At 41.4% G+C, this 14,623-nt stretch overlaps 1 protein-coding gene across 2 annotated transcripts in view; it reads left to right on the top strand.

Moving 5' to 3' along the window:
* fat3a (FAT atypical cadherin 3a) overlaps positions 1-14,623 on the top strand; it is a 135,265-nt gene that overhangs the window by 43,542 nt on the left and 77,100 nt on the right. For both annotated transcript variants that reach the window (XM_055225931.1, XM_033976900.2), the window contains exons 4-5: positions 9,014-9,328; positions 13,135-13,345. In XM_055225931.1, coding sequence (XP_055081906.1) covers positions 9,014-9,328; positions 13,135-13,345 — 526 coding nt within the window. The remainder of the gene's footprint in view (positions 1-9,013; positions 9,329-13,134; positions 13,346-14,623) is intronic.

The raw sequence follows: 14,623 nt of genomic DNA on the forward strand, positions 1-14,623 counted from the left end.
TCTCTGGAATAAAAATAATTATGTGTAAAATACACTTGTTCAAGCGCACTTACTTTTATCACCTGGATAAAGACAGATTTAAAGAAATTTGAACCTTTGCTAAGAAAATGCTGAGTTTGGTTCGACATATTTGTGTGAGAAGACATTCTTGGTGCGAGGGCAAGTCTGACTTTTTGACATTTTGTGCATCAAAACCATTGTCTTTGAGCCAGACCTGGTTTATTTACTACGGTCCAGATCTCAGTTTCACTCTTCACATTAGTGCAGGGTATTTGTTCACCTTCTGAGGTGAATAAATTCTAAAATCTCAGAAAAATTTATTTTATTGTGATTATCAAAACCACAGTTTAAATGTTTACTTTTTTACATTCATTTTGTTTTTGAAAGGTGAAAGCCATTTGTAATAAAAAGCTAAAAAATAATGAAATTGTTAATTTGCATTTAATATGAATGGTTCAAAAAATGATCAGTCTGAATGTTTTTTTGCAAAAAGTTTGGACACCCCTGGCCTAAATTCACAAAGAACAATTCCTATTTCATGTTACCTCATACTTTCATAGCCTTAGATTATTTTTTCATCTTTCCCCTTTCCGCTTGGGACCGAAACAGGGAGTTGTGCATGTAGAAATAAGCCATCAAACACCCTGCTTTGTGGCTCAGTACTTTGAATGGGAGCAGCTGACAGAGTGCTCCGCATGTTCCACCCCTGGACTGGCTCTACTTCAGCAGCTGCCAGCTTCGGAGATGGGAACAAATTGGCTTCTCCGAACAGCTCCCTCTCGCCTTAGCGTGGTAATGGAGGCCGCGCGTGAGGACGAGGCTGTCTATTAGAAGATAATAGGAGGTGTCTGCAGAAGACCGGACCTTATGCTGCTCCGAAATGATCTCGTCTGATTGGCTGAGGAGGACTGGAGTGTGGGGCTGGGGTCTGTGTGTTGTCAGTGTTTGTTTGCAGCTAAAAGGTCTTACAAATCAAATATCGCTGCAAATCCTAGTTCCAATGAGCAATTCACTTGGACTGTTCACTCTGATCAGTGAACCATGGGGAAGGTCTGACTTAGTGAAATGGGACTGGAGAACTTTGTACTAAAGAAGCAAAGTAAAAACATAAATATAAATTTATTTCTGATTATTGAAACTCCTAATCATAACAGATTTATTATTCTTTAAAAAATATTTGAAAAGTATTGAAATTCTTGACATTTTACTAGAAATACCAATTATCAAAATCATTATTATAATAAAAAACATGTTCCCAACTCTAATGTCCATTTTACCAAATCCTTCATAAACTCCAATGAAAATGGACAGACATGAAACTGGAACTAAAAACACTATTTGACAATGCTTCTTTAGGTGCTCATATGGGCTGAGTTGAGTATGAGTGAGTTGGCTGCTTTTTAATTTTTCTCAGATAATATAATAATAATATAATTCATAACATCAAATTTTACATAAAAGCACACTATGTAACTTTTCAGGTGGAGAGTTTTCCAACTAATACCATTGAACTTCCCTCTCGCATTTACAGGTGTTTTTATTGCTCAAAAATCCCTTGAAAAGCATGTTACTGTAAATTAGCTCGCTTTTCCGCAGTTCTGACCTGTAACTTGACCTGGTGGTGTCACCTGCTTGCCTTCATGAAGATATATACATTTAAGGCTATACTGTGGCACATTCCAAGCTAAACTGTCTCCATAGAGAAAAGCAGGTGTCGGATCCTACAACATCAATGTGCGCCTTTAATGAATACATAAGCATGTCTTGTTTCCATCATATTAGCTCATAATATCACAATGTGTCATAGTTTAAAGTGTGAGCTTTGCCTTTGACCAGTGAAGGGCACTACATTGATTTCTCTTCAGAAGTTAATGACAATTTTTTGTAATGTCTGGTGTTTCTCTCTCTCACACACACACACACTCACCCCCCCCCCCCCCCCACACACACACGCACACACACACACCCCCACGCACCCCCCCACACACACACGCACACACACACACACACACACGTCTATAGGCTGCAACAAGTTATTCAGACAATCTGAAGACTCTTAAAGACTAGCCAGGATGCAATTTCACGATCGGGCGCACTAAAACTTTAGACGAAATGCAACAATAACTTAAAGTAATAATGTCTTTTGACCTCTCTCCCATGAGCCTGAAACACAGCACAGGTTTGGGCTCTACATTAATGTGAGTTGGATTTTTGCACATTTGGGGATTACACTAATCAATGTACTTTATTTTCAAACATTTAAAATACACTTTTAATACTTACAAGTACAATTCACTCTATATATCATATTTTACACCATTTGTTTTGTAGGCCACACACAGCTATAGCCCTGCAGGAGCTACGATAGGTAGGACATAGCATTTCATTTTCAACACAAAATAATAGTAGTTTCTTTAATATTACACTCTATTAAAGGTCTATTTCTGTCATATTTATGTGATTGTGTCAGTGTGTCAGGGGGCAGTGCTTGAAGGAAAACCACACGCACTGGGAGAAACATGCAAACTCCGCACAGAAAGCAGTTAAACTGGGTACCTTTCTGCTGAGAGGTGAGAGTGCTATTCACTCAACCACCGTGCCGTACTCAAATTAGTACCTACTTTTGATACAGAATTTTGTAGGTATCTGGATGCCTATTTTTGACAGCCCATAAACAATGTTATGTACAGTGGCTTGCAAAGGTATTCATCCCCCTGGAACTTTTCATATATTGCCACGTCACAACCACAAATTTAAATACATTTTCTTACTATTTTATATGAATGAGCAACACAAAATGGCACACAAGTGGAAGGAAATTTTACAAGTTTTCCCATTTTTTCTTTTTCTTTTCTTTTTTTTTTTTTTATAAAAAACTTAAAACTGCAGCGCGCAAAAGTAGTCAGCCCCCTTTTTCTTGAATGCAACCAATTGCTTTTAGAAGTTGCCTGATGATTTTGGAATAACTGAATGTTGACCTAACGATTAAAAAGGGTCCACCTGTGTGTAATCTTGTCTCACTATAAATGCAGCTGTGCTGTGAAGGCCACAGAAGTTTGTTAAGTGAGTGTTGGGGAGCAAACCACAAAATGAAATCAAAGGAGCACACCAAACAGGTCAGAGAAAAAGTTGTGTTGAAGTTTAAAGCAGGGCTTGGATCTAAAAAGATTTCTCAAGAGGTGAACATCTCAAGCAGCACTGTTCAATCCATCGTCCAGAAATGGAAACAGTGTGGCACAACTACAAACCTACCCAGACATGGCTGTCTACCAAAACTTACAGAGCAAACAAGAAGAGCACTCATCAGAGATGCAGCCAGGAGGGCCATGGTGACTTTGGAAGAGCTGCAGAGATCCACAGCACAGGTGTCGAATCTGTTCACAGGAGAACTATTAGTCATACACTACACAAATCTGGACTTTATGGAAGAGTGGCAAGAAGAAAGCCATTGTTGAAAACCATCCATAAGAAGTCTTGTTTACAGTTTGCTAGAAGTCATTAGGAGGACACAGCAAAAATGTGGCATAAGGTGCTCTGGTCTGATGAGACCAAAATCGACCTTGTTGGCCTAAAAGCAAAACGCTACGTGTGGAGGAAAACTAACACTACACATCACTCTGAACACACCATCCCCACAGTCAAACATGGTGGTGGCAGGATCATGATGTGGGGGGTGCTTTTCTTCAGCTGAAACAGGGAAGCTGGTCAGAGTTGATGGGAAGATGGATGGAAGAAAACCTGTTGGAGTCTCCAAAAGACTTGCGATTAGGCTGGCGGTTCACCTTCCAGCAGGACAGCGATCCTCAACATAAAGCCACAGCAACAATGGAATGGTTTAAAGCAAAGCATATTCATGTTTTAGAATGGCCCAGTCAAAGTCTGGACCTAAATCCAATTGGGAATCTGTTGCAAGATCTGAAAACTGCAGTTCACATCAAATCAGACAGAGCTTGAACTGTTTTGCCAGGAAGAATGCAAAGCTGATGGAGACATATCCCAAAATACTTGCAGCTGTAATTGCAGCAAAAGGCTGCTACACAAAGTATTGACGTAGGGGGGCTGAATACTTATGCTCGCTGAGCTTTTCAGTTGTGGGGTTTTGTTTTGTTTTTTTTTTTATCTGGAAATGATGTATATTTTTTCTACTTCATACGTATGTACCATTTTGTGTTACTTATTCACATAAAATGCAAATAAAAAAAAAAATTAAATATGTGGTTGTGACGTGACAAGATTTGAAAAAGGATGAATACTTTTGCAAGTCATTGTACACTCACCTGAAGGATTATTAGGAACACCATACTAATACGGTGTTTGACCCCCTTTCGCCTTCAGAACTGCCTTAATTCTACGTGGCATTGATTCAACAAGGTGCTGAAAGCATTCTTTAGAAATGTTGGCCCATATTGATAGGATAGCAATCTTGCAGTTGATGGAGATTTGTGGGATGCACATCCAGGGCACGAAGCTCCCGTTCCACCACATCCCAAAGATGCTCTATCAGTGAACTCATTGTCATGTTCCAATTTGAAATGATTCAAGCTTTATCACATGGTGCATTATCCTGCTGGAAGTAGCCATCAGAGGATGGGTACATGGTGGTCATGAAGGGATGGACATGGTCAGAAACAATGTTCAAGTAGCCCGTGGCATTTAAACGATGCCCAATTGGCACTAAGGGACCTAAAGTGTGCCAAAAAAACATCCCCCACACCATTACACCACCACCACCAGCCTGCACAGTGGTGACAAGGCATGATGGATCCATGTTCTCATTCTGTTTACGCCAAATTCTGACTACCATTTGAATGTCTCAACAGAAATCGAGACTCATCAGACCAGGCAACATTTTTCCAGTCTTCAACTGTAGTTCAGATGAGTGATACCCGGTGGGGTCTTCTGCTGTTGTAGCCTATCCGCCTCAAGGTTGTGCATGTTGTGGCTTCACAAATGCTTTGCTGCATTCCTCGGTTGTAACGAGTGGTTATTTCAGTCAACGTTGCTCTTCTATCAGCTTGAATCACTTGGCCCATTCTCCTCTGACCTCTAGCATCAACAAGGCATTTTCGCCCACAGGACTGCTGCATACTGGATGTTTTTCCCTTTTCACACCATTCTTTGTAAACCCTAGAAATGTTTGTGCGTGAAAATCCCAGTAACTGAGCAGATTGTGAAATACTCAGACCGGCCCGTCTGGCACCAACAACCATGCCACTCTCAAAATTGCTTAAATCACCTTTCTTTCCCATTCTGACATTAAGTTTGGAGTTCAGGAGATTGTCTTGACCAGGACCACACCCCTAAATGCATTGAAGCAACTGCCATGTGATTGGTTGATTAGATAATTGTAATAAGGAGAAATTGAACAGGTGTTCCTAATAATCCTTTAGGTGAGTGTATATGATGGCATATATCATTTTGGATATTTTCACTAATGTCTTATTATTTGCAAAAGTGGCATGCAGCTACATTGAGTGAAAGTCTGCTTAAACCAAATAGAATGGGATAATCTATTGAATTTATTCTCTTGTTTGCGCCTGTGCTCCGTCTGTCAGTGGCTGTGAATCATGAATATAACAAACATAAATACACAAAGAGGCAGTGAACAGATGGCAGCAGGAGGCAGAGCAGAGGTATTGCAGTGATTAAAACCTGCTTTAGTCTGGACCTACCTCACAAACCGCTCACAAACATCTGGGCTATGTGGAAAAGTGTCCAACCAGCTACACTCTGAGCTTGCTAATCACTCCAGTGGAAACTACAGACAGCAGAGTCACTAAAGGGGAGGCATACACTGAGTTATTGATGGACACTCTGGCTGATTTTCACAGATAAATCATTATTTAAGTTATGCTCCAAAAAGTTATTTCTTGACTTTGACCCAAGCCACAAAACAGAGCCAACTGGTTCCATTGTTTTGATCAGGCAGAACATTAAAACATATTACTGATGGATTTGAATTACTACGAGTTCTGTGCATGGGTTTCACCATCCTGATTGACCATTTTCAGATTCAAATTATATAATATTTTGTTTTAAATCTTTCATTGCAATGGCAACAGTTCTAATTTCTCATCATTCTGAATCCCATGCAAAAAAAAAGAGTAATTTATGCACAGTATAGTTATCAGCATTTATTTTTTTGTTGTCTTCGTTTGGCAGTTTGATGTCGGATCCAAAAGTGAAGTATCTTGCCCATGGCTACATGTCACATTCCTTGCTTTTATAAATTCTTTGTATGAGTGATAAGTGGCCTTGTAGGTACAATTATGATGGACAAAATGATGGACAAATCTTTCTTAGGCTGCTCTAGGTAGATGTCCAGTACATGCCACTGAAGCATTGGCAAGCTTATATGTTAATCCAAGCCAATATTATTTATCCAGGAACAGCCCATCCCAACTTGGTCCATGCAAAATGATCTTTTCTACATTCTATACCAAGTGACAAGGAAGATATCAACAACAGACCGTGATCTAAATTGTGGAGCATTCTATCATACTATGCATTGCTATGGACACAGCGCCCGTATATAACCCAGTTTTTAATGACTTAGGTGAGTAAAGACAGGAGGAAAGCATGTGTTTTTTAGAGTGTGATAAATGAAAACTGCAGTAGAGAAGAAGAGACTGGACTATGGAGGGCTTAATGAATGAGCTGTCAGTTAGGAACAAGACATTGTGCTTTCATTACAGAAGCTCTGAAAAGACTTCACATGAAGTAGTGACGAAGCTGCTGTGGTGGACTGGCCTTCACAATGGAATCGCACCTACAGTTTATACATAATTAATAAAAGGGAACAAGAAAACCTCACCCAGTGCTATAAATCTTTGAACTTAGTTATATTACTTTTTCTTGTTTCATTTTAAGTGAAAGGCGACAGGATCTGATTTTACACGTTTTATTCTGTTACAGGCCTAGTGCCTGAGTCCGTACATCCATTTTTTAATTCATCCATTTTGTTCTGCTTATCCGAGGCTGGGTTGCAGGGACTCACAGACTTAAACAAGACACTTCTTCGGTAACACTTTAAAATACGGTCCGGGACTTACGGTGGTAGTTAGTAGATACTTGACTGGTAGTTACGGTGGTACTTACAGTGGTAGTTTGTGGTACTTACAGTGGTACCTACAGTGGTACTTACAGTGGTACTTACAGTGGTACTTACAGTGGTAGTTTGTGGTACTTACAGCGGTACTTATAGTGGTACTTATAGTGGTACCAGAAGTGATACTTAGACTAATAACTACTGGTACTAGTACTGGTACTTACTGCAAAATCATATGAAGTGAATGGTATTAAAGAATATGGTGTTATTAGGCATATGAATCTTTGATTTCATTATACGTTCATAGAAAATACACAAGACAAAACACTGTGAAAACACAAACACTTTATTATGACAAATTTCACATTAATACGACAATCAGATTTAAAAGAAATTTCCAATAATGACAATAACAAATAAATGACACGTTTTAAATGAACATGACAGTGATACATACTGTAAAATATCAATACTTTAACTGCTATTTTAAAGCGAGACATTATGGTACTTGCACTATTAATTACTGGTACTTACTGTAGTTTATACTGGTAATTACTAGTACTTTCCGTGGTACTTACTGCTGTATGTACTGGTAATTACCATAATAGTTACTATGGTAATTACCAGTACATACAGCAGTAAGTACCACGGAAAGTACTAGTAATACTATTTATACTGGTAATTACTAGTACTTTCCGTGGTACTTACTGCTGTATGTACTGGTAATTACCATAGTAACTATTATGGTAATTACCAGTACATACAGCAGTAAGTACCACGGAAAGTACTAGTAATTACCAGTATAAACTACAGTAAGTACCAGTAATTAATAGTGCAAGTACCATAATGTCTCGCTTTAAAATAGCAGTTAAAGTATTGATATTTTACAGTATGTATCACTGTCATGTTCATTTAAAACGTGTCATTTATTTGTTATTGTCATTATTGGAAATTTCTTTTAAATCTGATTGTCGTATTAATGTGAAATTTGTCATAATAAAGTGTTTGTGTTTTCACAGTGTTTTGTCTTGTGTATTTTCTATGAACGTATAATGAAATCAAAGATTCATATGCCTAATAACACCATATTCTTTAATACCATTCACTTCATATGATTTAGCAGTAAGTACCAGTACTAGTACCAGTAGTTATTAGTCTAAGTATCACTTCTGGTACCACTATAAGTACCACTGTAAGTACCACTGTAAGTACCACTATAAGTACCGCTGTAAGTACCACTGTAAGTACCACTGTAAGTACCACTATAGGTACCACTGTAAGTACCACAAACTACCACTGTAAGTACCACCGTAACTACCAGTCAAGTATCTACTAACTACCACCGTAAGTACTGGTAAGTCCCGGACCGTATTTTAAAGTGTTACCACTTCTTCTGATCAGAGCCCAGGCCAGCTGAGAGACATAGTCCCTTCAGTATGTTGCACTACATTCACTGAAGTTAATTGGATAGTTCTAATAGCACATGAAGATGAACAGATGGAGAGTAAACAACAATTGTATTCAAGTAAGATACTTTTGCTTCAGAATAATGTATCAGTAAGTAAAAGTACAAAGTAGTGCCCCAAGAAGTACTCAGGTAAGATACTTGGGAAACTACTGCTCAAGTAAGATTAATTTACTAGAGTTACTGTCTGAACATAACATTATTTTATTTTATAATGAGACAAAATATCAAATAATCATTAATGCATATTGTCTACTTGAAGCTTTTGCCACTTTAATAAACAAATATTTCTCAAACCTTTCACACCAAATACCACCTATAACTAAATTAGGGCTAAAACAGACCATTACTCGTTTAAAAAAAGAATGACTTTAGGAACAAAAATGTGGATTAAATTGATTCTAAACTTCAGGGGAATCAGCATAGCACCTGAAGAAGCTTGCCTATGTTGTCTTTCATAACTCTGTTCTGACTAAACATCTCCTCTCTTCTTTCTCCAGGTGGTTGTATCCGACGGTGGTCCAAACCCAAGACAGACCACGGTTTGGGTGATGGTGCAAGTGATTGATGAGAATGACAACAAGCCCATGTTCTCGGAGAAGGTGTACCAGGTCAAGCTACCAGAGCGGGACAGGAAGAAGAAAGGAGAGCCCATTTACCGAGTGTTTGCCCATGATCGAGACGAGGGCCCCAATGCAGATCTATCCTACAGCATCGTTGATGGCAACGAGGACGGCAAGTTCTTCATCGATCCCAAAACAGCAGTGGTGTCATCCCGAAAGGCTTTTACTGCTGGGAGCTATGATATTCTCACGGTATGGAGTACTCAATCTTGTCCTAGGGTTTAGTCCTGGGTTCTTAATTGCAAGTATGTTTTGGTTCATTTGTTTAATTTGCATAGCTGTAGTCACCCTCTACATAGTAAATTGCAGATTTCTGACCCTATCCTCTGCATCCTTTCCTGTCAATTCGCTCTGTGCACAACAGCGCCCCATAACCTCATTGTTAGCGTCACTACTTCCTGTCCAAATGTATTTGTATGAGGCTTTTGCAGATTCATGTTAAAATGAATAAATATTTAAAGATAAGGCAGTGGACAGAGAGCTGTGGGTGGATGTCACAGACAACATGATAAACACTACACAGATAAATGAATACCTCACCTGAAGACCATTCTGTGTTTAGAAAGAGGGATGTTTGGGTCTCAGTGCTAATGCTAATGCAAATTTTGAGGCATAATAAATATTAAAACTCCACAAAGTATTCTAGCTATATTATTATTACTAAAATATTTGGAGAGTCTTTATTTGAATGAATTTTCATTTTAAGTTTATTTTATATTTTGCAGTTTAAATGAAAGTGGCTACCTAGCATGCTACTGTGCACAGATTCTATTTACACCAATTAAGATCAAGTTCTCTTTCATTACACCCATAAATTTCCTCTTTGGTTGGTTTTCATCTTGGTCTTGTGTTTCCTAACAGGTCTAAAATCAACATTTACCTATCTACCGATACATTCACTATCCCTCCTCGGCACATGTCCAAACCATCTCATTCTGGTCATTCTATCCAAATTTGACTTCATCTGTTTATCGTGTCTTTGTCACAAAAAAATAAAAAAGCCTGCCGGTGTTTCCCTCTTCATATCAATAAACATAATACAGAGTCAAAGAGTGAAATTGTAAAAGTTACACATAGGCTTGGTTTGCAAAAAGCATAGTATGTACATCCATCCATCTTCTTCCGCTTATCAAGGGGCCGGGTCACGGGGGCAGCAGTCTAAGCAGGGACTCCCAGACTTCCCTCAATCCGGACACGTCCTCCAACTCCTCCGGTGGGACCCCAAGGCATTCCCAGGCCACCCGAGAGGCATAGTCCCTCCAGCGTGTCCTGGGTCTTCCCCGGGGCCTCCTCATGGTGGGACATGCCCAGAACACCTCCCTAGGGAGGCGTCCAGGAGGCATCCTGAGTAGATGCCCGAGCCACCTCATCTGGTTCCTCTCGACGTGTAGGAGCAGCGGCTCTACTCCGAGCTCCTCCCGTGTGACCGAGCTCCTCACCCTATCCCTAAGGGTGCGCCCGGCCACCCTACGGAGGAAACCCATTTCAGCCACTTGTATCCGCGACCTTGTCCTTTCGGTCATTACACAGAGCTCATGACCATTGGTGAGGGTAGGAACGTAGATTGACCGGTAAATCGAGAGCTTTTCCTTTGGACTCAGCTCCTTCTTTACCACAACGGACCGATATAGAAACCGCATCACTGCAAAAGCTGCACCGATCCGCCTGTCAATCTCACGCTCCATCCGTCCCTCACTCGTGAACAAGACCCCGAGATACTTGAACTCCTCCACTAGAGGCAGAGACTCGCCACCCACCCAGAGAGGGCAAACCACCTTTTTCCGGTCGAGAACCATGGCCTCGGATTTGGAGTAGCTGATTCTCATCCCAGCAGCTTCACACTCGGCTGCAAACTGCCCCATTGCCTGCTGCAGGTCCTGGCTCGAAGAAGCCATCAGGACAACATCATCTGCAAACAGCAGAGATGAAATCCTCTGGTTCCCAAACCAGACCCCCTCCACCCCCTGGCTGCGCCTAGAAATTCTGTCCATAAATATAATGAACAGAACTGGTGACAAAGGGCAGCCCTGGCGGAGTCCAACATGCACCGGGAACAGGTCTGTCTTACTGTCGGCAATGCGAACACAGCTCCTGCTTCGGTCATACAGGGACCGGACAGCCCTTAGCAAAGAGCCCCGGACCCCATACTCCCGGAGCACCCCCCAAAGGACACCATGAGGGACACGGTCGAATGCCTTCTCCAGATCCACAAAACACATGTGGACTGGTTGGGCAAACTCCCATGAACCCTCAAGGACCCGATGGAGAGTATAGAGCTGGTCCAGTGTTCCGCGACCAGGACGAAAACCACACTGCTCCTCTTGAATCCAAGGTTCGGCTATCGGTCGGATTCTCCTCTCCAGTGCCCTAGAATAGACCTTACCGGGAAGGCTGAGGAGTGTAATTCCCCTGTAATTGGAACACACCCTTCGGTCCCCCTTCATATACAGAGGGACCACCACCCCAGTCTACCATTCCACAGGTACTGTCCCCAACCGTATGTACATAAAATGCTAAATTCAAGATCTTGGCTGGTCCCCGGGCCCGTATGGTGTCTCTCCTTCCACCCTTAGACACTGTGCTGAGGAACTGGCTCCTGTCTTCATGGACACCTCCCTGGAGTCATGTCATGACCCAGCCTGCTTCAAGCTGTCCACCATCTTCCCTGTCCCCAAGAAGCCCAGGATCACTGGACTTAATGACTACAGACCTGTGGCGCTGACGTCTGTAGTCATGAAGTCATTTGAGCGCCTGGTCCTGCACCATCTCAAGTCCTTCACCTCCCTCCTTCTTGGACCCTCTGCAGTTCGCCTATAGGGCCAATTAGTCTGTAGACGACGCCATTAACTTGGCCCTTCACTTCATCCTCCAGCATCTGAACTCCCCGGGAACCTACGCCAGGATCCAGTTTGTGGACTTCAGCTCTGCTCCAGAACAAGTTTGCTCAGCTCAACATGCCTGACTCCACCTGCAGGTGGATCACTGACTTCCTGACGGACCGGAGGCAGCTCACGTGGCTGGGGAAGAATGTCTCGGACACTCGGATTATCAGTACAGGAACTCCACAGGGCTGTGTACTTTCTCCCCTGCTTTTCTCCTTGTACACCAACTGCTGCACCTCCAGCCACAACTCCATCAAACTAGTTAAGTCTGCGGATGACACCACCCTCATCGGGCTCATCTCAGATGGTGATGAGTCTGCCTACAGGAGGGAGGTGGACCAGCTGGTGCCCCGGTCCAGCAGCAAGAACCTAGAGCTTAACACCCAGAAGACAGTGGAGATGATTGTGGACTTCAGGAAAGTCACAGCCCCCCTGCCTCCCCTCGCCTTGACTGACTCGCCCATCACCACTGTGGACTCTTTCTAGTTCCTGAGCACCTGCATCACACAGGACCTCAAGTGGGAGCTAACCATCAGCTCCCTCATCAAGAACGCTCATAGAGGAACAGGCAGAGAGCGCTCTGCTGAGAAGGTGATTGGCTGCAGCCTTCCATCTCTCCAGGACCTGTATGTCTCCAGGACTCGGGGGCGAGCAGGCCATATAGCAGCTGACTCTTCTCACCCTGGACATGGACTATATGAGCCACTTCCCTCTGCCAAGAGGCTACTGTCCATTGGGACCAGAACCTCTCGTCATAAGAACAGTTTCTTCCCCTCTGCTGATGGTATCATGAACACTTTAAAATATCTGTACCAATTGACGCTTTAGAATATCTGTATGAAACTGGACACTTTATAATACTGGTCACCTTAATATGTCATGTTTGCACTGTTGTTCTGATGTTGTGTATGTATATATATATATATATATATATATATATATATATATATATTTATTAAAATTATAATATATATTTCAACTTTTTATAATTATTCAGTGTTTTTATGGTGCACTTTATCACTGTGGAAAGTTCCTAGTTTGTGAGTTGGGTTCACTGACAATGACATTAACTTTTGGTCTGAGAGTTGTAACCACTTTTCCTCTTGACTGTTTCAGATAAAAGCCACAGATAATGGCCGCCCTCAGAAGTCGTCCATGGCTCGTCTTCACATCGAGTGGATCCGCCGGCCCACTGCTTTCTCCTCTCCTCTGCTCTTCGATGAAACCTTCTACAACTTTACCATCATGGAGAACGACAAAGTGTCAGAGATTGTGGGTGTGGTCTCCGTACAGCACAGCACTCCTCCTCTTTGGTTTGACATCACAGGTAAGCCCTGCCCCCTGCACTGTCTGTCATTTAGTAAGTGGCCTGTGAGTGGCGCTGCAGTGTTGGTTTGACTGTGCATGATCGTGTGTTTTGGGGTTTTTGGGCTGAAGATGGCGTTCAAGATTGTAGGTAATTTTGGCTGCCTGCACATTGCATTTCTGTGTGCTTCGCCCATCAGTCACTATAGCAACAGCCTCTCAAACTGGAAACAAAGAAAATATTAAAGGGGCACTATGTTTTTAGTTTTTTTGTGGTTAGTCCAAAACTTTCTTTTCCCCATGGAGATATTGTTGTTTTGCTTGGAATGTTTCACAAAATGGAATACAATTTTGCAATCTTCATGGAGACAAGCAGGTCTAATCAAATAAATTCAAGATAGATTTGTTAATACCATCTTGTAGAACAAAACAAAGAAATAACATTTGCACAGAAATAACATTTTCATGAGCTGAATTGGTGATGGACACTCCACCAAACGTATATAGTGCACCTTTAATTTACAAATAATAACCAGATTAGATGTTACCAAAGTACAAGTAGTGCAAATAGTATAAGTATACAGACTGAAAATTGTATCAGCTATGTTAAGAAACAGCCAAGGTACAGTCAGATATCAAACAAAAATCACCTCAAAGGGCTTGAAACATTGTATAACAATGTATAACATTGCATAACATCAAGACAACATCCCCTATTCTTCCTCCTCCGTGGTCACCCTCAACATCAGAGAGTAAAAATACATCAAGGGAAAGATACAAAATGAGGACAAAATGGACAGGCGGGGACACAGATGCTCCAGACATCATCCTGGTATATTGTAATCTCCTGTCAGCTGTCACACACTCAACCATAGACAATGAGCTGTTGAAATGTTTTGACCAGTTTTTAAATTGATGGTCATAGGTGAGGATTTGGGCCTGACAGAGGTTAATCAAAGTTTGTATCTCGACTGACAACCAATTCCTACAAAAAACATGCACTGTCCGAACTAGAACAGGCTTATGAGACAGATTAGAAAATAATATCCAATAAACAGTAACACTTTAACAACCTTAAATGTACAGCATGTAACTTTCTGAAGGTGACATGTCACCTTCATAATTCCATGTCGATGGGCCCATATTATGCTATTTTCTGATCTATGTTATTATATTGTGCTGGAGTTGTGTTTTGTTTCATTCACACGTTTAACACACAAACCCTGCATCTGAACTGAAAACACTCTGTTCCACTAAACTCCATACATCTTAAGAGTCATTTGGACCATTTCAGCCCTGG

The sequence above is a fragment of the Periophthalmus magnuspinnatus genome, chromosome 13 (assembly GCF_009829125.3).
Source record: "Periophthalmus magnuspinnatus isolate fPerMag1 chromosome 13, fPerMag1.2.pri, whole genome shotgun sequence".
In the NCBI taxonomy this organism is placed as follows: Eukaryota; Metazoa; Chordata; class Actinopteri; order Gobiiformes; family Gobiidae; genus Periophthalmus; species Periophthalmus magnuspinnatus.